Consider the following 22,528-nt stretch of genomic DNA (forward strand, 5'->3'; position numbering starts at 1 on the left):
CGTGGACATGACACTTCCTGTTGAACTGTCCTCTCTGTCACTCACTCAGTACAGACGTGTGTCGAGCTGCTGTTTCACAGGATCTCAGATTTTTTCTATAATCAGTGTTTCCTCGTATATTTAATCTAATTCTGAATTTTAAAATCTAAATTATGTGTTTGATTTTCGTTTGTTTCCTCGCTCTTGGAAGACAGTTCTCCCCTGGACATCCAGTGGGACCCTCCCCACATAACCAGGTAAATAATTTCAAGCGATATGATTCAAAATCGGTATTGGTTCCAATCAAGGGGGCAGTTGTCGGTCTGAGAAGTGAAGCTCACTTCCGCGTTCAAAAAACTGCAATCCCCTGGGCTGTCGCTGGGGGCTGGCTCCAGAAGGGAGCAACTCCAATTGAGCCCCATGTTAAAATAGCCGATTTTACAGCTTAAAAAAACATATTTACAGCCTGGTACATTTTATTTTTTTGGTCTCAATCGATAGTTTCTACCCCCGCACACACTCTGAGGGGGGTGAATTTTTTTTTAACTCTACCATTTTACTATTATTAGGTTTAAAGTTCTGGCCAATTAGGGCGCAGAACCGTTGAGTGACAGGTCCGGAGACCGCTGTTTCGAGGCCAGTGGGCGGGCTCTCGGCCGGCCAACGGCCGCACCGCTCCAAATATGGCAAGTAGAATCCAACATGGCGCGGTTCAAACCCCCGTAGTAGCGGCACAAAACAGACTCCCCCAAACCAATGGGTGACGTCACGGACGCTACGTCCATTCTTTTTACAGTCTATGGTTCCAATATGAACACGATCTATTCTTCTATCGAACAGACAGCGCAGACCCCAACCCAGATTTCAGTCTGTAGTTGAAAGTAGATTGTTAGTTATTTATAGTTTATTGTTTGTTATCATGTTAAGAAAGTATAAAAAACATAGATTGCAATTTTGTCTGATCAACATGTAGTTCACTGTATAATAAAAAACTAAAATAAACAGAAGATTTAATGCACTAATGGAGGTCAAACTACAGAAATTTAACATACTTTCAAAATGGACTTAAGGATAATCAATTAGCAGAATAGATACTATAATTTTTATTTCATTGTTAAATAATGATGAATCAAGTAACTGTTGAGCCGAGCTGGTTTTTAAATTTAAAAAAAAAATTATATTTCAAAGGCTAAATGTCTAATAAATGGCTAAATCAATTGGTGGATTAATCAATCAGAGACATTGGATGTTAAATCCACTCAGCTCCACAGTGACGCAGCAGATTTACTCACTTCACATCATTTGAATATCTAAATGTACGAGCTGCAGGCAGGAAACACACACACACCTGATCTTTCACTGACTGCTCTTTATTTTACGTAACTCAGGCGTGACTCAGCATTGCAGTGTGTGTGTTTTCATCCAAGAGCTCCAACACTAACAGAAAGTGATGTCAGGGAGAAACCTGGACCAGCACCGCCACTCGTTTGAAGCAATCTCTCCATCCCTCCCTCCCTCCTCCTGTGTATTCTCTTCTTTTTCTTTCTTTGGTTCCCACACAAACTCATCCATCCACCTTCCTCTGTGCTCCCTCTTCTCTCTCTCCCCTCTGCTACTAATCCATCTTTCCCTCACTGTCCTCCAACTGTCCTTCTCTGTCCTCTCCCTGCTTCCCTCCTCTCTTCTTCCTCCGTTCTGTCGTGACTCCTCAGACTTATAGGACGTTAATTAGCAGCTACACCCATATGAGCATGTGCAGAAATGTGGGACACACACACACACACTACACATGCACACACAGTCAGGTATGAGGTGTGTATGGGTTAATCGTTGTTAAGGTGTGGCGAGGTGTGTTTGCTCTATTTGCCTTTCCCTCCCTCTGGGCTCAGAGGACATTTAAGTCTTGCTTGTTGTGGAGACACAGAAATGATCTTAATGCTGCGTTGTAGATGTTTCAACAGTCTGAGGGTTGATTAGAAACATTAAACTACACCCAGCACAGACTCTGGTGATTGGTGTCTTGTAGTTTTAAAGGACTTCTCTTTCTACAAAGAATCAGTTTGCACCCCTATAGTCAAGATAAAGTCAGTCGGGTCCAGAAACACATGATCTGACTGGCTCTGGTTTGACTCTACCACTTCATCTGGAGGTTAAATGATGGGGAGCACACACTGACATGCTGCTAATAAAGCTTTCAAGGTCAAAGTTGATGCAGGAGGTGGATGTGGAAACTGTGACGGATGTTTACAACGGCCAGCGGAGGGTAATAATTTTACAGCTCACTGGTGTTGGGACTTGTTTTCTAGCAACTATCAGAGATGCAAATCGCTTTCTTACCACTAAATACAACTCTGACGACAGAATCCAACGTGCAATAAACCAAGAATAACTTTTATCACCTAAGGAATGACAGCATCTGATGGTGCATGTGTTTCATTCATTTCATTATTTGACTGTCAATGTGAAACTTCTCCAAGGCTGATCTAATCAGTTTCACTGGCATTGCAACACCATAAAATCACTGGCCAGACCTGTCTTATGATATATATTCATTAAATAACATGTACATTACTGTGTGCGTGCGTGCGTGCGTGCGTGCGTGCGTGCGTGCGTTGCAGCCAGGTGTTGAGCAGTGTAGGCGTTTGTGGCGTTTGTGTTCGGGCAAGTTTTAATGGATCTGAGAACGAAGCTGAGGCGACTTCAGAGAAAAATGTAACCTGACAAGATCAGACAGACTCGGTGTGGGAGTGAGTTTGTTTCTGATTCTCACGTGTTGTTTTGTTCTGGTTTTAATGTGTTGCTGACTCACAGCTGATAAATTTTCTGTTTGACTTTATCAGCACACAGCCAAAGAGAAGTGTGACATTTGATCAACAGCGCTTCTTGTACGGAGAGTCTCCTGTAAATACACTAAATAATCAAAAACATGTGGACGTCTGAACATCACACACAGTTTTAATTTGTGAACATCATGGTTTGAAACCATTGGCCTAAAACAACCAAACCTCTGTTCTCATTCACTTTCTCACCAAAACACAACATGTGTCCCTCAGGCATAAAAAATCTGTTGACTGCATTTCCCTCCTCATAAAACATTTGCAAAGCTGATCTTTTCTTTTTCAGAGTTGGAACCTGCTTCGTTTCCATCCATGTTTTCTAACTTGCCGTCCTGTTCTCCCCTGTGTTCTTCTGGTACATCACTGAAACCTGTCCATCACGGAAACAGTGTGAATGTGTCAAGTCGCCACGTCACAAGTGCGCGAATGAACGCTCTGCGACGAGGCCTAGAAATAAAATCTCAGATTTTTCACACCACAATCGATTTATGAGTTTAATGGTTGAAACAAATACATGAGAATTGAGAATTATTCAAATAAATTTGAGGCTCGGTGTCTCATACCTTGGGTCGATTATTCAACGTAAAGCTCAGGCTTTTCAGCCACATATACGGGCACTATATCGTTGGTGATGTGAAAAACCACCACATCTGTACTGTCTTACCACCTTGACCTCTTCTTCCCATATGGGACACTGTGGGAAAATGATTGTGCTAATGTTAGCTGCCTGTCAGCCGTAGATTTAAGGCGGCTGCCGTCTTCAGCAACTGCCACAGTGCCACAGGCTCCGCCCACTCAGCTGCTGCCTCTGTTTGATGCTGAATAAATGACTTGGGCTGCTACTTTTAGCCACCACAGACTTTAGGGCAGAAAGCAGTTTGCTCCAGACCGAGCGCCATAAACCAGGTGATATAACGATTTTATCACTTAATTCAAATTGATGCTTTCAGGCATTGTTTGAAAATGAAAATTTGATTTTAACTTGGGTAATTATGCTAAAAAGCCGCCACCTGAGCTTTCATAGTCCGTGGTGAAACATCAACATGGCAGCGCGCACTAATAACAGTGAGGAGATGAGTGTCTCCACATTTGTCTGGAAGTGGTTCTTCTGGTTTTTAGCCTCCGATCTCAAGCAAACCACTGTCCGCTGAAAAGTTTGCCAAAAGTCTGTGGCGACTAAAAGCAGCAGCTCGACTCATTTATTCAGCATCAAACAGGAGCAGCAGCTGAGTGGGAGGAGCCTGTGGCACTGCCAGCCACAGAAGACGGTGGCAGCTCTAAAACCTCTGCTAACAGGATCTAGCATTGGTACAATCACCGAAGAGGTCCCGGTGGAAAGACATCGCAGACATGGAGCCGTACACATGTTGAAGACAATCGACCTCAGATACGAGCTACGGAGCCTTAAACTTCTTTGAATAATTAAAGGTCTTTTGCAGTTTGTCTACATATATGGGGAAAAAATAAATAAAATGGTACATGGTGGTGTATTACCAAAAAGACGATTTCATTTTCAGGCCACCAAGCTCTATCAAGTGCTACTGAGGAGACGCCATCTTTGCTGTTTCTTATTTCTAGTATTTTTTGGAGACAGTTGGCTTCCTGTTTACTTCCATGTGTGCATTTCTTTGGTGTGACATAGATCATCTCTGCCTAATAACACAATTTTGTGGTAAAAATGTGGCACACTCCCATCCTCCACTTTCCTGCAGCAATCCGTCCCTCATACGTGGAAACCTGCCTGCAGGGGTTTACACTGACATTGTTAAGATAAGGACTGGTTCAAAGTAATTCACTTTGGTTACTCATAAAAATGTAGGATGGGGTTGAGGTGAGGTGTGTTTCCAGTCAAAGCCAGTCAGGTTCCCTGGAAATGCCCTGGCTTTGTGAACGGAGGTGTTGTCATGTTGAAACAGGAAAGAGCCTCCACACACGGCTTCAGGCACAGGATTATGTAAAATGCTTTTTTTTGTGATGAAGCAATAAGATTTCCCTTTAACCATGTGGTGTCCACGTATTTTAAGACATAACTGAACATTTTTATAGCTGCAAGTCTTCGTTCAATCCAAGTATAGAAAATGTTCTTCACATATAATTCACCAGTTAAAAGTAGAAGCTTAACTTTTGTTGCTTCTGTGTAAAGAGGTTTATTTTATAACTCTGTATAAAATGTGCGAAAGATATGAAATGTGAACGATTCAACTAAATTCAGTCATAAACTTCTCTGGTGGAAAAAAAAAAAAAAAGTCAGGAGGAAAATAAAAAGCTGCTCCAGTCGTTTATAATTTCCCTCCATTTTCCAAAGACACAACGCCAGAGAGACAGAGAGAGAACTGTTCACCCTCCTCCTAAACCCAGATTTTCCAGCTTCGCTCTCCTCCTCACCGCTTATAATGTGGCCCTTTCAGAAAAGCCTGTGTGTGTGTGTGTGTGTGTGTGTGTGCGTGTGTGTGTGTGTGTGTGTGCTAATTCCTGCCGTTCTCTCTGCTCCCAGGTTGTTCCACAAAGACTAGTTCTCTGTGTTTTCTTTTCCTCTGAATCTGCTCCCTGGTGTCAGTCTGAATGAGAACATCTGCAAATAAACTTGAGCTAAACGCTGATTTTTTACAAACGTCCAGTCTGGATCGAAACTGCATTGAGTTAAAAAAAAATTTGTGCACAGGTAGCGTTCGGTCTTCTGGAGGAACTTGAACTGTTCATGTGACGACAGAGATTGCTGTTGGCATCAAATGTCATTAGAGGTAGACTGTCCAACAAAAACAGCTTTCATGTGTCTCCTCAGATTTGAGGGTCTGATCCAGCCAGTTTCTGTCGAATCTCGCTAACCATGATGCAACAGACACAACTCTAAAGACTGTGCAGTATAAAACCATAAAAAGCAGGACACTGGTTGTCGTAGCCAGTTTGTGTCTCCGGCTACTGGAAGCATTAGCTTTAACAAGACTGATAGACGACTGTGTAAAAAACTAGTGTAGGAATGCACGAAAACAACATGTTGTTGTGATGTAGATGGCCAGATACAGTGATAGTGATTTCCGTGTTAAAGGACAATTCCAGGCGAATTCAACTCAGGGGTGTATTTTCATATCATTTTAGGTCTAAAAGAAGGAATCTGAAGATTTTCAGTTTAATCGCTCCTGTTTTGCGGTAGTTGCGTCTGTCCCCGCATCGCCACGGCAGCAATGAATGGGAGTGGATGTAAGTTCCGCTGTTTAGGCTGTTTCCAGCCCTCAAAGCCGCAATTTTTTTCCACAGACAGCATCAGATGGCTACTCAAACATGCACCGAGAAGTTTATTTACTTCAAGCAAGCCGACATGTTTGTAAAACTAGATCTAATTCAAAGTCTCGCGGAGTCTCGCGCGAGCCCGAAGTTGCAGTGCTGGTGTGTTCAGGCGCAGTAGGAGCTACCGCTTGTGTCATAAACACAGGAATATCAACTCTTTACTTGCTTGAAGTGTACATTTTTTTCCACAGACAGCGTCAGGTGGCTACTCAAAGATGCGCCGAGAAGTTTTTTTACTTGAAGCAAGTAAAGAGTTGATATTCCTGTGTTTATGACACAAACGTAGCTTTTCCCACTGCTCCTGAACACACCGCGCACGGCAACTGGGTCTCGCGCGAGACTCCGGGAGACTTTGAATTAGATCGACTTTTACAAACATGTCGGCTTGCTGGAAGTAAATAAACTTCTCGGTGCATGTTTGAGTAGCCATCTGATGCTGTCTGTGGAAAGAAAATGCGGCTTTGAGGGCTGGAAACAGCCTAAGCAGCAGAACTTACATCCACTCCCATTCATTGCTGCCGTGGCGATGCGGGGACAAACACAACTACCGCAAAACAGGAGCGATTAAACTGAAAATCTTCAGATTCATTCTTTTAGACCTAAAATGATATGAAAATACACCCCTGAGTTGAATTCGCCTGGAATTGTCCTTTAATGGTCATTTTTGTTTTCATTTTAACAAAAAAAGAAAAAAGAAAATCAAATGAATGATAGAGATGCACCAATCAATCGGCCGCTGATTAAAAACGCCGGTTTTATATCCAATCAGCCCCAATCGGTGCCGATCAAACTGACCCTAGCAGAAGACTCAGGAAGAAAACATGTCGCTGATTTGGACTTATTTCACTGTGTGCCAGGACGACCCAAAACACACTCTTTGTAATGCTTGCAAGTCAAAAGTAAGCCGTGGCACTGTTGAAACTCTCACTCTATTTCTTGAAAGGGGGGTTATGATAGCATCATGTAGACTACCACTAGTTGTGGTTTTAATTGCAGTTATATAAGCAAGGGAGAGCAAAGGGAGAGGGGTACTTGTATTACATTTGGGAAAGGGTACTCAAGCCAAACAATTATGCTGTCTATGATATGATATATATATGATTAAAATCGGTATCGGAAAAAACGGTTTTGGCAGGTCAGACCTCCTTTAACACCGGGAATCGGTATCGGCCCAGAATTTTGCAATCGGTGCATCTCTAATGAATGATGTAATTTTTGTTGGATCTTGTACCTAACAAACAAGTCCCTTTATCTCTTGGGAATGTGATTTGTTGGCCAGGTTGCCTCAGTCTGTAGCAACACAACACTTCTGCTGACAAGTCACAACAATGTGACACAAACAACTGCAGCTCCTAAGATTTGGATGGTGCACTTAGCACTATTGTGATTTTGATTGCATTGTGATTAACTGTACAGTCCTCGTACAGTGGCAGTAAACAGAGCACAGTTTTGATGCTGAGCAGTAGCAGGGCTATGTCTATGTACTGACACGTCTCCACAGCAGCAGACGGGCACCGACACAGTGGCTCAGTCAAAGGCTCATACATGTGCAGCCTTCAGTAATAAGTATATTACAAAAACGAATCCAACAGTCCTTGTTTCTGTTCTCTAACCTGCATTCACTGATAGTAAGGGTGAAAACAACAGAAACACCTGGACACCATGTTGGTGTCCGGATCAATTATCAGTCTCCTTGATTACCAATAATCGGTAATAGAGTCAGCCTTGAAAAACAACATTTCAGTCAAACCCCCACTTGCTCTCTCGCTCTCTCTATATTGATCTGGTTAATGATTACTGACCAGTCCATCAGCGTGACAGGAAGACGACGCAAACTGTTTCCTCAGCTCAGCAAACAAACACACATGGAGCTGACGCTGGGAAACCTCCAGTAACTAGTCAGCACTCATCTTGTGATCTGTGTGTGTGTGTGTGTGTGTGCGTGCCTGCTTTGAGAGCCGCATGATGCTGAAGACGTCAACACTTCCTCGGTTGCTGGGGAAACCAGTCATGAGGAAACACCAAAGAGACAGGAGGAACCTGCTTTTAAAAAAATCAGCTGATCGTGACAAGATTCATGCCGAGCTTCAGCTCCGGTGCTCGTCTCATTATCACTGCAGAACGTCGTCAGTGGCGTCAGCAGTTATCCACAGACGCCGAGTTCACTGTTACAAACACATTCAGTCGGTTCATTACAGTCGGAGCACTAACTATGGTGCGTGTAGCGTGTTTACGCGTCAGGGATGGATGGATGGAGCGATCAGAGCCATCAGTTCCTCTGTTTACTGAAATGTAGCAGAATGATTTGATTTGATGTAAACTCAATCTGGTGTAACCCAACACGCAGAGCGCACAGCGAGACGACTGACATCATCCAGTGAGGAGCAGAGAGACAGACGGACGCCTCGCAGCCTCTGTTCAGGGACACGATCCAGTGTCAGTCCACATCTGGAAACCAGCGACTCCTCCACTGCAACAGGTGGTTTTTAAAATGTATTTTTATTAATGAGCTCCGTGATGGAGTCAGTCACAAACACACAGAAGAATGAAACTCTTGGTAAAATCTAAATGGTGAGTTTTAAGTTCACTATTTTCCTTTAATCATTAATGTTATATGATGTTTTAAAACACAAACTACTGTAGTAACAATGACACATCAGTATTTCCAGACCAAATCAAACATGTAGTTATATCCTGTTTGTGTTGCAAAATACACAACCAACAATGGAAAACAACTGTGGGATTTCTGGTGTTTTGTCTGAGACACGAGATGGATGCATTTTTTAAACACTTTTTTTGTAATTATCCCTCAAATGTGGTTTAAACATGTGTGACAAATATGTGTTGGAGGCTCAGTGTGTTACTGTGTAACAACAATAACTTAATAACTAAGTTAATAACTTAATAACTATTTAAATGTATACAGCGATGCCTACGTGTCTGAGAAAGGCTCCGTCAGACGCTAAACACTTCCTACCCAGCAGGTCCACATCAATGTGACCGGCCAACTCGTGGACACGCTCCGTCCTCTCCCAAGCACACTTCCTCATGGAACACAAGAAGCTGAGGATCGAACTGTGGTCCCTGTGATCAGCAGTTCTACCTCCAGAGCCGCCGCCGGCCACATTTAGCGAATGAGTCACCATCATCACGGCAGGCTGAGGTCACCAAAGCAACAACAGCCAGATCTGCTGAGTGAGAACTCTGGCTCAGATTTAATGTAACAGTGTTTTTCCTGTGTGAAATTTATGCATATGTAAGTTTTCACATTTTGGTCCTGCCAGGTGTGCGGAGGCTTTATATACTGTACGCATGTGTGCAAGCCTGATTGGTCCCAGATTCATCCTGCAGCACGACAATAAGCCCAAACACACAACAACCAGGGTCGTAAAGAACCGTCTCCAGAGACAAGAAGAACAACAGATGGTGTTCATTATACAAACCGTTCACGGCCGTATATCTGAAAGCATCCCCACTTCACTTTTAAATCCAATTCACATAATGTTTATGTTAGCCATGTGTAGCTACGCGTTTATAGGCGCCTTTATTCTATGATGCTGCAGCTTCTTAAAGAGGAACTACGGTATGCACGATTTGCACCTTAACTAAACAGCTTCGGAGTCATTTGACGGTTATATGACTGGTTACGGTGAGAGTGGAGGCTCTCTGCCTTCCACCTAGGGCCAAAAACCAACCTGGGAAGATCAGCGCCTACGACCCGGTCGCAGATCTCGTCTCTTGAGACACATGGACTGCTTTACCGCACTACGACACAAACACGCCCGGCAATCTCTTGTTAACGTTACCCGCCTCGGTAGATTACCTCCTCCGTGGCTTTGTTGAAAACAAAAGCACATGGCTGGAGGGAGGGAGGGAGGAGGGTTAGCAGAGAGTTTCTACAAAAGTGAAAATATGTACTCTGTGGATAAAAAAGCAACCAAAACACAGAAAAAGGACTGGACAGTGAAGAGGAACGAGTTAAACTCCTCATGATTCGTTGTTGTGGTCATGTGCTGATGTTACCTTCCCTGACACAGCACGAAGACGCTGTCCGTGTCTATGAGCCGTGCGCTCTGGTTACACTACTGTACAGCCGTCAGCGAGTGTTACTCACGTAGAGAAGAGCCCACGTCATGAGTGTGGTGCCACTTACGTGTCTTTGAGCAAGGCAGTGAGCCACCGGCCCAACCTCCGTTTGTCTGTCCTCATAAACAACACACAGCATTTTCCAGAAAGATGAGAACATGAGCATTACCATAGCAACAACCACAGAACCCTCTCACACACACACACAGACACACACACACACACACAGACCCACCAGACCGGTTCTGACACATGTGTACGTACACGCACACACGCACACAGTGTGAGAGCGCCCTGTGGATATCAGGGGCTGAATAGGGGAAAACAATTAAGTGTTCTTATACACTGACAAGACTTGTCAACGCAAGAAGTGCAACAGTGTCGGTGTGTGTGTGTTTCTGTGTGTGTGTTAATAAGAGACGATCAATGGCTCTCCTAAAAGTCAGCTGTTCTGCTCTGCTTTTCCCTCTCTCTCTCTCTCTCAGCAGCTGACGGACTGAAGAATCTGGAGAGAGAGAATAGAGGAGGAGAAGGACACAGCTGTCAAAACACTCGCACACAGGTGCACGCGCACACACACACACACAGCGAATAGAGGAATGTGCCTGGTCAACACGCCGTCTGAAGAGGCCGTATTAGCTTTATGCTGAGCTAACTGCTAACAGATGACAACAGTCCTGTGTCCACTTTGGGATGAAGCAAGGTTAAACCAGACATGTGCCAATCAAGGCCCGACAAGGACGCACAGGGAGACGCTTTCCCAGAGGAAATGAAGGCGTCCAGTAGCTCATGTGGTGCAGACAGACGATACAAAACAAGATTTGTAAAAATCTTGTCTTTTATGCTTGAATATCCTTGTTATTAACTTTTATGCCTTGTTTCTGCTGAATGTTTGTATAGTTGTGCATATTTGCTATTGTCTTTTAACCTATCTTTTCTCCCTCACACCCCCCCAGAAGATTATGCCTCTTGTCAGGCCATCATTGTAAATAAGAACTTGTTCTTAATTGATTCTGCCTGGTTAAATAAAGGTTAAATAAATAAAATAAAAAACAAACCAGTTCAAACCAAAACAAACATAAGCTAAGGTGATGAAGAGATGACAAAGACAAAAATAACAACAGTAGTGAGATTTAAAAAAGCAGTGATGAGTAAGAAGAAGTGGATAAACTACATAGTGATACATAATCTCACTCACAATAAATTATCCACTGCAACGCTTCATGAATGGGACCTGTGGAGGTTATGCAAATAGACGTGGAGGCAAATGTGCAGCCAGACAAGGACAAAGTGAAACCGGAACGAGCGCACGTCCTCCAATCAAAATCAAAAAAACGTCTGAACACGTTTCTCAACACAGACTGAACCGGTCCTGACCACTTCACCGTGACGACCCACTGCACCACCGAACCAAATCATTTAAAATAACCTAAATGTGTTAATCAATTATCATCATTGTTGCTAGTTAATTTTCTATCAGCTGATCGATTAAATTACTGTTTGTTTAAGCCGTATCTGAATTCCTGCAGCAGCCAACATCAACAGCTCTGCTATCTGTGACCTTTGTATTTCTTTTAATGAACACCACTCGTGATGGTGAGGATGTAGAAACTGCCTTTGCAGATTTGATTGTGAGGGCTATTGATCGATTCTCTGTTGAGACACAAACTGATTAAAAGGCAACTCATTGAACTACAGGACAAGGGAGAGATGCAGGCCTACTGTCTTATGTTAGGTTAAAACTATTTGTCCAAAGCAACTTCGATTGTTCCCTTGTGAACAAGCACAGGTCTTTACTGGTTTCAGGTTTAGTCTCTTGCATAAAGTAACTTCTGGACAAGAGGAACAACCAACACTGATTAACAACCAGCTCTGCCATGTGAGCTACAGAAGCTGTTTCTAAACATAGAAAGTCGTTTTGAGATTTTTTTTCTGCGCCTCCATAGTAACTGAGGATGTGCGGAGGTGTGGGGATGTGTTTAGCCCCAGAATTATCTGTATCTGTACTTTTCATCTCTCTCTCTCTTTTTTTAAAGACTACAGGTTGTTACTTCAAGATTAATTTTAATGTGTAGTTTGTGGGATTTAAAATAAAACTCAGGCCAGACATGTGAAACACACACACAGACCGAACTGTACACTAAGAAACCAGATCAATGTCAAAACAAATTAATAATGACAAACATGTACGGATATGAAAAATATTTGTAACCATCTCTTTATCTGTGTCTTTCTGAACACAGATTCAGACACAAGAAGAGTGTACAAGAAGCAGGTTGTCTAAAATACTACAAACGAGGAGCAGCAAATGCAGCTCCCGCATTTAACTGCAGGAAAACAGCTGCAGCAAATACAACAAGGTCAGTACCACCAGGTAAGAGCCAATCAAGGAGCGACTGTGAGCTTTTACGTCATCATTTCCGAAACAACCTAGCAAGAGTTTTAATGTGACATGCAGAAATCAAAATCAATATGGCTTTTTATCTAACAGCACTCTACATATCCTGGTCCAACGGGTAAGAGCAGAGCTGGGCAAAAAAAAAAGAGAGAGATTTCAAATATGTTGCTTTTCCTTTTTCGTAGAAGGAGCAGAAGACTTGAAATTGTCAGAGCTAGGGGGACTTGAATCAATTTTAAAGGATTGAGAAAATAGCTCTCATGGTTTTCCAATGCTATACTGTGGCTTTCCTTACTCATTCGTTGTGGTGCATGTAGGTATGTTACGGAGTGTGAGCATGTTTAACGGAGGCATACGGACACGTGTTGCATGTGCCGACCGCCGTGTGTCTTGTGATGTGAGATGCATGATGATACCTTATGATACAGTGATGGTGAAACGTCTGCAGATGTTCAGCCTTTGTGCTTCAGGTGATGTCATGAGCAGAAGAATGTGACCTGAACCGGCCTCCAGCTCCGTCTCTCACATTTACCTCTTTTTTAAAGAACTGTAGCATAAATTCCTGTCGGTGCCACCGTGCGCAGTCACCACACACACAGACGGGTGATTATTCTTTCCAGTAGATTAGAGCTATAGGTACCCATTTACACCCTCTCTTCACATTTCTTAATGTGTGCTCTGTCTAACTGTGATGAACAAACACGAACACAAGACATGATGGAGCAGGTCTGCTGAGGCTTCTGCGGAGGGGAGTGGCCACGATACACCTCCCACACACATACACACCCACATATTACTGGATTTTCTTTAAATACCAACCGACTTCTCGGTTACATAATCACACCAGCAGCTGACTGTCTTAACAAAGGCCCCAACACACTGGCGCTGCAGCTCCGAATACACTGATAGTCCCTGTCTGCATCCTCCTCCGTGTGTTTGTACAGCCTGTATCTGCATCAGCCGCTCTCATTGGAGATCCTTGATTCTCAGAAGAGAGGACGGCTTGTTAATGTTTGGAGTAACGCTGCAATAAAAAATGTTTTACATCTGTTTTATGTCTTGGTTTAGGCTTCAGAAGACGAGTTTGAAATTAAAAAAACATTGGGGGTTGATCAGCACTCTGTAGCCTGCTCCTCATATTCTCCATTAGCTCCAACAAAAATACTAACGACTAATTGTTTGCCAAAACTAAGTGCATTGTGGGTAGTGTAGGCACAAGGTTTTGAAAAGGAAGTGGAATAACACAATTTTAACTTGTGCTTTGTTTATTCTGGTCAGTTGTAAATCTTACTGCACTTGAAGAGTATTTAAGTGAACAATGTTTGTTATGGCCATTAGTTGTACCCTGTGTTGTTATGTAACAAAGTACCAATAGACAGATACTGTAATTAAGTAGAAATTTCACATACATTTCTGGAAACTTTCGGGAGAATATTTGATGGACTGCAAGAAAGCAGGTTTGGCGAATCAGCGCTCATGCATTACAACTGACTGCATCTATTCAAACTGGTGACATAATGCCTGTCTGTTGCCAACCGCCATAACTGGCCAAAACTGGAAGAAATATTTTTGTATGCTGGATTCAAAGATTCTTCCCACTGGTTGAAAGTATGTAAATGTGCTGTGTTTGGTCCTTGAATTTGAGGAAATTGTGCCTGGAAAAGTCTTTGAATTTGATTTTTAAGAAGCAGAGGACCTAATATTATGCAACAGGAAAGCCATAAGTTCATACTTATTGCTACCTACTGCTCTCTTTTTTTTCACTTTTTCCTTCTAATAGTTGAGTACATTTGATATCAGAAAATTATTTTTGATACTCAAGTAGAGTAAATATCAGAAACTAACTAAGTCTCTTAAGTAATTTCAACCAAAGTCATTTTCTGGTAAGACTGATACTTGTACTTTTACCAACTCTTACTTAAGTATTACTTTCAAGTACTTTGTACAAGACTGGTTGTACATCTGATTGTCATATCAAATTCTGAACACAAAGCAAAACAAACAACAAGCGTTTCCCATAATGTCAGCGTCCTCCACCAGCACTAATAAGCAAGGACTGACCTGCATTATGAAGTGTCTATGTGTGAATGTTGGTGCGTGTAACTTAATCCGGGCTGAAACAAGGCAGCTGTACAGGAGGACGCACAGTGTTAGTTCAGACAGAGAGAAAGACAGAAATACACAGAGGAAGGGGAAGGGAGAGAAATGACCCAAAAAGCAGCCACAGTAAGAAAGAAAAACAGCAACGGAAAAAAAAGCGAAATGAAAAAGAGATGCACTGAAAATTGTCTTGGCAATTTTTCTGGCCCATTTCATTCTCCGGGAGCACAATGGTGTCTACATTATACCTCAGACTCAGACACACACACACACAGAGAGGCTAGTCCACTGAGAGTTAATGCAGCTAATTAGTTCCATCGTGATCTCACTATTTATAATGAAAAGAGAGACAGTGAAGGATCACAGTGTGGGGAGGAAGGAAGGAACAGAGGAAAACATTTCTCTTGGGTCACTTAGATGATGTCACACAGAGACACACAGGCACATACTGAATACAAACACACACACAGACACACACAGACAGTGATTTTCCTCCTGATTTTTCAGACCCACAGTAGAAAACACAGTCCAACTGCATGCGCCTATATCACACTGTATACATCTTTGTGCATTTGTGTGTGTCTTTCGATGTGTGAGTGTGTGTTTGTGTTTTACCTCTGGTCCCCGTTGCCATATCCGCCACCTTCTGAAAAGCATCCAGGAAGGCTCCGGTGACCACGATGGTCGTCCTGAAACAGAGACAAACACCACACATACAGTATGTAAGGATCTGGTCCAACTTTCTACACCAGATTTAGACAGAAGTAAAAAGAACGACACAGCGGCGTCACACACTACGGCCGTCCGACAGGAAACCAGAGAAGAGTTCATTAGGAGTCAAGTTTTCATCTGAACCAACTGGTGAAGGTATGACATGCTCTCTCTGACAGGTTCAGCTACTCGGGCTGGTTCTGGTTGAATGGTCAAAATATTAAAAACAAAAACCTTCTGTTCAAACTGGCAAAACGGGCTGATACTGGGCTGTGCAAAACCAAAGCAGACAAAACACAAAAAACAACATTTTCTCACTGGTTGGGATCAAACATAAAAAGATCGTGGAGTATTGCAACATGCAGCAGAAGAAGAAGACTCATCACAAACAAACTTCTGCTTGGTTTTAAAAAATAAAAATAAAAGGACTTTTATTTTGGAGGCAGGATAGTTGAAGCCACATGAGAGGATCGTCGCCCTCAAAGGCCAGTGTTAGGAGTGCAACTGGAGACCTCCTGACACACACCCCATCATCATCATCATCAATGGACCTATTGTCTGTGTGTGCATGCAAGTGTGTGTGTGTTCCATTACCAGTCAGGTCTATGTTTCCATAGCTGCACGCACACACACACACACACACACACACACACACACGCACGCACACACATTACCCCTGAAAGCCCAACTAAGAAGATCAGATGACAGTGCTGTCAATAGTTTGTGTGTGTGTGTGTGTGTGTGTGTGTCAAACCTCAGTGGAAATTCTCTTTCATATTTTAAAGGGATAGTTCTGTTTTTTTTTTTTTAAGGGGGTTGTGTGAGGTCCTCATCAATAGTCAGAATATAACTGATGGTTGACTCTGATCAGCTCACTCAGAGTTCGAGGAACCGACTCGGAGAAGCAGCAGATTAACAGAGAAACATGTTGCTGAGCATGGTGGCACCAGGGAAAACACCTTATTTAAATACACCTACCACAACAATGAATCAAATCAGAGCTACCAACGTATTCCTACACAGGTGCAGGTCCGTCCGCTGAGTGGATCAGAAAGTTTTCAGAACAAAAACTCACTCAACACTACAGGTACATCCCAAGTTGTATTTTGCATTGTGTTGATGCAATGTAAATAGTTTTTCTATTACATTCATTTACCTGTTCTACCTACAGTACTTTCTTTTTTTTTATTATCTTCCTACGCCTTCTTTGTTTAATCTTTTGCACCAAACATTCCTTGTGTGTGAACATCTTGGCAAAAGAAAAGCAGATTCAGATTCAGGTTTCCATGTTCGACTGAAAAAACTAGAAATAATCAAAAAGAACAAATCATTCTTTGACGTGAGCCAACAGAGGCAGTGATGCCACAAATCTATCAATGAGAGTCATGAGGTAGCAGACACTAACACTCTTGTAGCATCTGGGCTTGAATACTAATACCAAGTCTACTCGAAGAGACACCAACAACGTCCAGTGGGGTACAACAGCAGCTCTGGATCATGCAGCAGCTTTAAAATCAAGAATTAGGGGTTGGGGCTGTTTTGTTTTTATAGTTTTTTTGGTTTCTGTCAATCTAAACAAAGTGGTTACAGTGTCAAATTGTGAGATCAGACACATCATTAATGTCATATGATTTTTAACGCTGAGTCTGACTGTTGAAGGAGCTTGACTGGGAGGAGATGCATTTACATGGATAGTTAAACTTCATGTCAACAGTCGCTCTTGTTTTCACATACAAGACAAAAATCTGAGCTGCTTCAGACGTTTAGCTTCTTATCAATCCAACGATCCCATCTGATGGGTCCTGGATTCTTTCTGCTAAAGCACAAACGCCTGACCAGGGTCGTAAAGAACTGTCGTCACAGATAAGAAGAACGTGGAGCTAGTCCTGGATCACATAAAGAAACAGAGAGAATGAGATTAAATCCACAGAGTGACTGTGGGAGGTAAAACAACCGACCTGACAAGAACCTGAATCCTGTGGACAGGTGAGGAGAACTGGTCACAGCATGAACTGGTTTAATTTAGGTTTCTATTGTCTGCCCTTTGCGTTAAAGCAGAAGTAAGTGATATATTTGTGTTAATATAAGTCTTAAATAGTTATATCTTCCGACAGCAATCACTTACATAGAGTGTTTGGTCTGAAACACGGGTCTGTCAGTCCCTCTGCTCTGCTCTGAGCCGAGGAGAAAACTTTTATCGTATCCTACAGTTTTTATCCAATGAGGAGAGAGAACGGCATGCAGGGCTGTGTGTGCAGCCAAGGAACGCCGTGAATGTGGCGACGTAGGGACGAGGACTGTTATGGTGCGTTCAAGGAAACTCGTATTTTTCCGACCGTGAAGTGGTACCAGTTCGATCTGGTACGAGTTCACCGGTCGGAAGTTACGAGTGGCCGTTATAGTGACTTTCACCGGTAAAACAGGTCGGAAAAACACGAGTGGGTTGCCTGAAACGCTACAAAGTCGTGAAGCTGTAATTTACGATTTCAAAAGCCGGCCTGGAACGCAGCATTAGCGAAAACGACCGGACCACTTACTTCTGCTTTAAGTTCCCTCATAAATACAAACATTATTTGTATCCTATGGTGCCTAAACCTTCTGTTTATCTTAATAACACAGTGCTATGTCAGCCATATGTAGCTAGCTGTTTGTAGCTGCTCAGAGACTCCAGGGCTGTACTGTCCTTATCAGACACCGGCGAGGAGTTTGTCCTTCACAGTATCGCTCTTTGGGGTTTTCTTACGGCGCCTTGAGGCTCCGGCTGTGTTCAAGTACTGATGTTACCTTCACTGACACAGAACAAGGAAGGACGCTGTCGGTGCCTATGAGCCGTGCACATGGTAAAGTTCAGCTGACAGTGAAACACGTTTTGACACGTTGACGAGGTTTGGGCTAATATTTTCTAGCATGCTGTTGTTTACGAGAGCTTCCTCAACTAAAAAAAAAAACCTCTGCACGGCCCTGCAGATGATTTCATCCCATGACAACAATAAAGATCAGAGCCATGAGATCTGTGTTGGGTCCTGAGAGATCCCAATCACACTGCAGCTCTCTGCACTCATGACTGCAGCTGCATCGTTTCAACCACTTCTGCTGTTTCCGTCTGACGCCTTTAGAGCTGGGAACTCATATGAATCATGTGAAGGCTTGTTTTAGTCTGAGCCACGGCAGCTCTTGGACAATAAGCTAATAAAACATCTCCTGCAGCAAATCACTTCAGACTTTATTGAACTATGAAAAGTTATCGTGTAAAGACTTGGGCTCAATGAGGCTGTCGAATAATGAGCACAGAATATAAATCGTAATTTCCTGACAAATAGCAGGCCCCTGAACGCCTCTGTCTTTTCTTCCTATTTCAGATTTGCGAAGTCGTTTGGTTTTTACAGTGGTTCAAAGAACACACACAACAGTGGTCTCAGAGTCTGGATTAGAGCTTGATGTGCGCGATGTCTGCTGTGTGCCCGCAGCAGATCTTTTAAGTAGCATTAAAAATTAGAGCGGTTTGAACAACATGGATGCCCTGTTTGTGCCTGTGCATCTGTGTATGTGTGTGTGTATGTGTGTGGCTGGCTGGCTGACTGGCAGGGATAATGGACTGTGACCGGCTGCAGCAGGCACAGCGATGCTTATCAAAGTAAACTGGCCTACTGGGAAACACAGCTATTATACTGTTATTACACTGAGCCAGCTACTGGGTCACTGTGCATGAGCGCATGTGCGACGGAGAGTGTCAGAGTCACAACACATGCACATGAGATTGTGTGGTAACGATGTTACAATACAGAAACCGCTGTTAGCACAACTGTTAGCTGCTGTCGTGTAACGTTTTGTTGTGTTTTGTTCCCATATGACGATGGAAGGCAGTGAAACACTGAGATCAAAAACAAAGCAGGAGGCTGTGCTGGTGGGGGCTGCTGTTTCAGGCAGAAGTGAGAAGACGCAGGATTTTTATCACAACATCCCTCAGTTCTGTCCGTAACAGTGTTCACATGACAAAATAATCCATCAGGAATGTGCACGTGCTCTTATCTGATTGGCCACCGAAGCATTTTGTAAGATGACATCATTTGTGTGTTGTGTTGTGGCAAAGACTAAGCTACGTTTAACTTTTTTTTTAGCTGTACAACATTGTGTGTCCCCACACAGTGCTGCCATCGATTTGAACATGACCTTGCACGACTTTCACACCAAATGCACAAGTTTGTTGTTGTGCAGAGAGCAGCCATTACTTCCTACACAGAGATGAGCTGTGTCCTCTCCTCTCCGGCAGATACGCCGCAGTGATTTTCTCAACTAAGCTGAACTTTGACCCCAAATACATCGACACACAACATTTATCTAAAGGCACTGACAGGAGGTCAGTGTTGCAATTTTACTAAGGAGAAGAGACAAAATGAGACAAGGGGGCAAACTCAGCTGAGGTGAAAAAGGTGCAAAGATGTAAAGAATTGCAGCTCTACTTTCCCATTCTACCAGGACCAGAGTAAATATATGAAAACATGACAAAATATATTGTAGTATGTGGATACTAAGTTTGAAAATTGATATTGTGATTACATATAGTCAGTAGTCATGTTGTGCAGCCATAGCAACAAGTATTCAGGTCATTTAGAGAAAAAAAATAACAACACATTGAATTCAAATTTGCATGTATGACTCTTACCTGAGCTGCGACTGTAGCTTGGCTCCTTTGGTTAAAAAGTCCTCCCATGTGGGATAGCTGGCCTGCAGCAAACAAAGAGAAACACAGGCGACATTAAACCTCCGGCTGCAACGTTAACATGAAGCAACAAGGGGTTAGGTCGATGCCGACAGCAACGTTTGGCCTCAAGCCTCAACAATATGCATTTCATACCAGTAATCCTGAGGAGCTTATGACTTTAATGAGGGAGATAGAACTGTTGTTAAAGTATTAGTATTAAACCTGTTGAGCATTTCTCTGCACAAAGCAAAGTGTGTACACACCCAACATACACATTGTGTGAAATTGGACAGTATGAGTTGTATTAGATCTCACTATTAACTATCCACCTAACAGACAAAAGGGAGATGATAACCATTAGAGTATCCCATTAGTGCGTTGAGAGCTGCAGTATGAGTGTTCAGACCAGTGAGGATCACTGGACCAAACTGAAATATTTAGAAATTAAATCTGAATAGAATAAACATTGGTCTGAAATGGACATGGCACAAAAAAAAGAAAAGATCAAGACATGAGGTTTATAGGGTGAAAAGATACAAATGAAGAATATTAAAATGAGAACAAGTAAAGTATTTTGAAAGAAAGACACAAGTCTGTGAGCTAATGAGTGTTTTATAAAAGAATTTGTGTTTTTGTGTGATGATGAATATTTTAATCTCGTCTCAGATTTCAACAACGCAACTGTCAACTAGTTTGTTGCTGTAAATTATTTTTTCAGCTTTCTCTGATTTTCTCTGAACAACAGCAGCAGCAAAAAAAACACAGTGCACTGCACACAGCTGACTGCCTTGTGTTATTTCTGGCTTCTCTCGGTTTCACATAAACACAGAAGCCCCGGACGCTCGACGACCATCGACACACAAGAGGCGAAGACGAGGAAGCGAAGCCTAATACAAGCAAACCAGTGCTGCTGTCACTCAGCTGTGATCGATTGTCCATGAAACCGCAGCTTCCTCAATGAACTCATCTCAGCGTTATCGCATCCATTTCACTTTTACCATTGACATTGACTGGCCAATTACTATTCACCAGGGTTTATGCAACCTTACAGATAAAAAAAAAAGAGCAGATGTGCTGAAATGAAGTCACAATATAAGACAAGATGTAAACAGACAGTGATCTTCTCAGCCACACAGTGTAACACATGGTGTAGACAAAACAGTCATGTCCTCGGTTGGAGTCCCCTACAGAACACAACTACACCAGTGAAACAAAAACAAGATAGCAAAACCAACACTCAACACCCCTTCACATACTGACATGGACATATTCAATCAATAATAATAAAATAAAAGAAAGAAAAGATGTAGGAAAGGGATAGGATTTTTTTCCTTGGTTAAATCAAGACAGAGAACTGCAAAAAGTCAATTGCAATTTCTTATTCACCAAAGTGATGGCCTCAAATTGCTGCTATATTCAGTGCAAAATCACACGGGACCAAAAAACAAACAAACTGGAACTAGGATTATTCTGCAGTTCAGTTTGAAAAACGAAATAAACATTCAATCGATCGACCTGGTTGTTGTTAAGAAATCTTCTCACTTGACTATTCAATTAATTAACTAATCCTTTGAGAGCCAAATCTCTTCACCACCATAACAAGCAGCTGATTAAACACACCCTCGGTCGGTTTTTACCTGGCTGAAAATTCCTGCAGCATTTCAATGCAAACAAACTGAATTAAATTGTTAGTGCACCGTGCAGAAGGGTGCTTGGTGGCTCTACGTAAAAAGGAAATGAAGTAGTTTTAATACATTCATGTGCAGAGATGAGACTCTGGTGCTTCTTTAAGAGGTAAAAGCTGCTTCTGTGTCTGTTTTCTGTAGCAGCAGCTGATTGATTATGTAACCTAAGGCTGGTTCGTGCTGCAGACTCTGACCTTGGGTTACATCTGTGACCAACAGCTGCTGGTGTGGTGCTCTGGTTATTGAATTAAAAAACACAGGAAAGCCCTGTTGGATCCGAGGGCCGAATCCCACTTTCTCTCTCTCTCCTCAGTTTTCCTGAACCCGGTCACCCTGTCTGTCCTCTGCCTCCGCCGGTCCACCACAGAGAGGATAATACCGATTTAACCCCTAACACCACACCATTAGCCTCTTAGCTCCACACCACTAAAGCCGTTTGCCGGCCCCTGCTTCACAGCTAGCCGGGCAGACGCACGGCATGGGGCTGACAGGTTTACTAGCCTCAGGGATTTAGCACTGCGAGATGAAATACTGCAGGTGACTGTCTGAATGCCTCGGTGGACGACAAACAGTGGAGCTGTGATAGACAGAAAGGGAAGGAAGTGAATAGGAAAAGATTGCACTCCAAAAACTTTACTGACCGTATGGAAAATAGAAAATAACGTGCGCTCACAAGTAAATTCTAAGATGAAGTGCTGTTGTTGTTTTAAGGACAGTCATGTATTTTGCAGCTTAGATCATTGGT

At 42.7% G+C, this 22,528-nt stretch overlaps 1 protein-coding gene across 2 annotated transcripts in view; it reads right to left on the reverse strand.

The window, feature by feature from the left end:
* Positions 1 to 22,528, reverse strand: part of mtss1 (MTSS I-BAR domain containing 1) — a 61,780-nt gene that overhangs the window by 23,692 nt on the left and 15,560 nt on the right. For both annotated transcript variants that reach the window (XM_085776843.1, XM_085776842.1), the window contains exons 2-3: positions 20,060 to 20,121; positions 15,301 to 15,374 (exon numbers count right to left, since the gene is read on the reverse strand). In XM_085776843.1, coding sequence (XP_085632969.1) covers positions 15,301 to 15,374; positions 20,060 to 20,121 — 136 coding nt within the window. The remainder of the gene's footprint in view (positions 1 to 15,300; positions 15,375 to 20,059; positions 20,122 to 22,528) is intronic.

This window comes from Trachurus japonicus, chromosome 5, assembly GCF_045865225.1.
Source record: "Trachurus japonicus isolate A0001 chromosome 5, Traja_1.0".
NCBI lineage: Eukaryota > Metazoa > Chordata > Actinopteri > Carangiformes > Carangidae > Trachurus > Trachurus japonicus.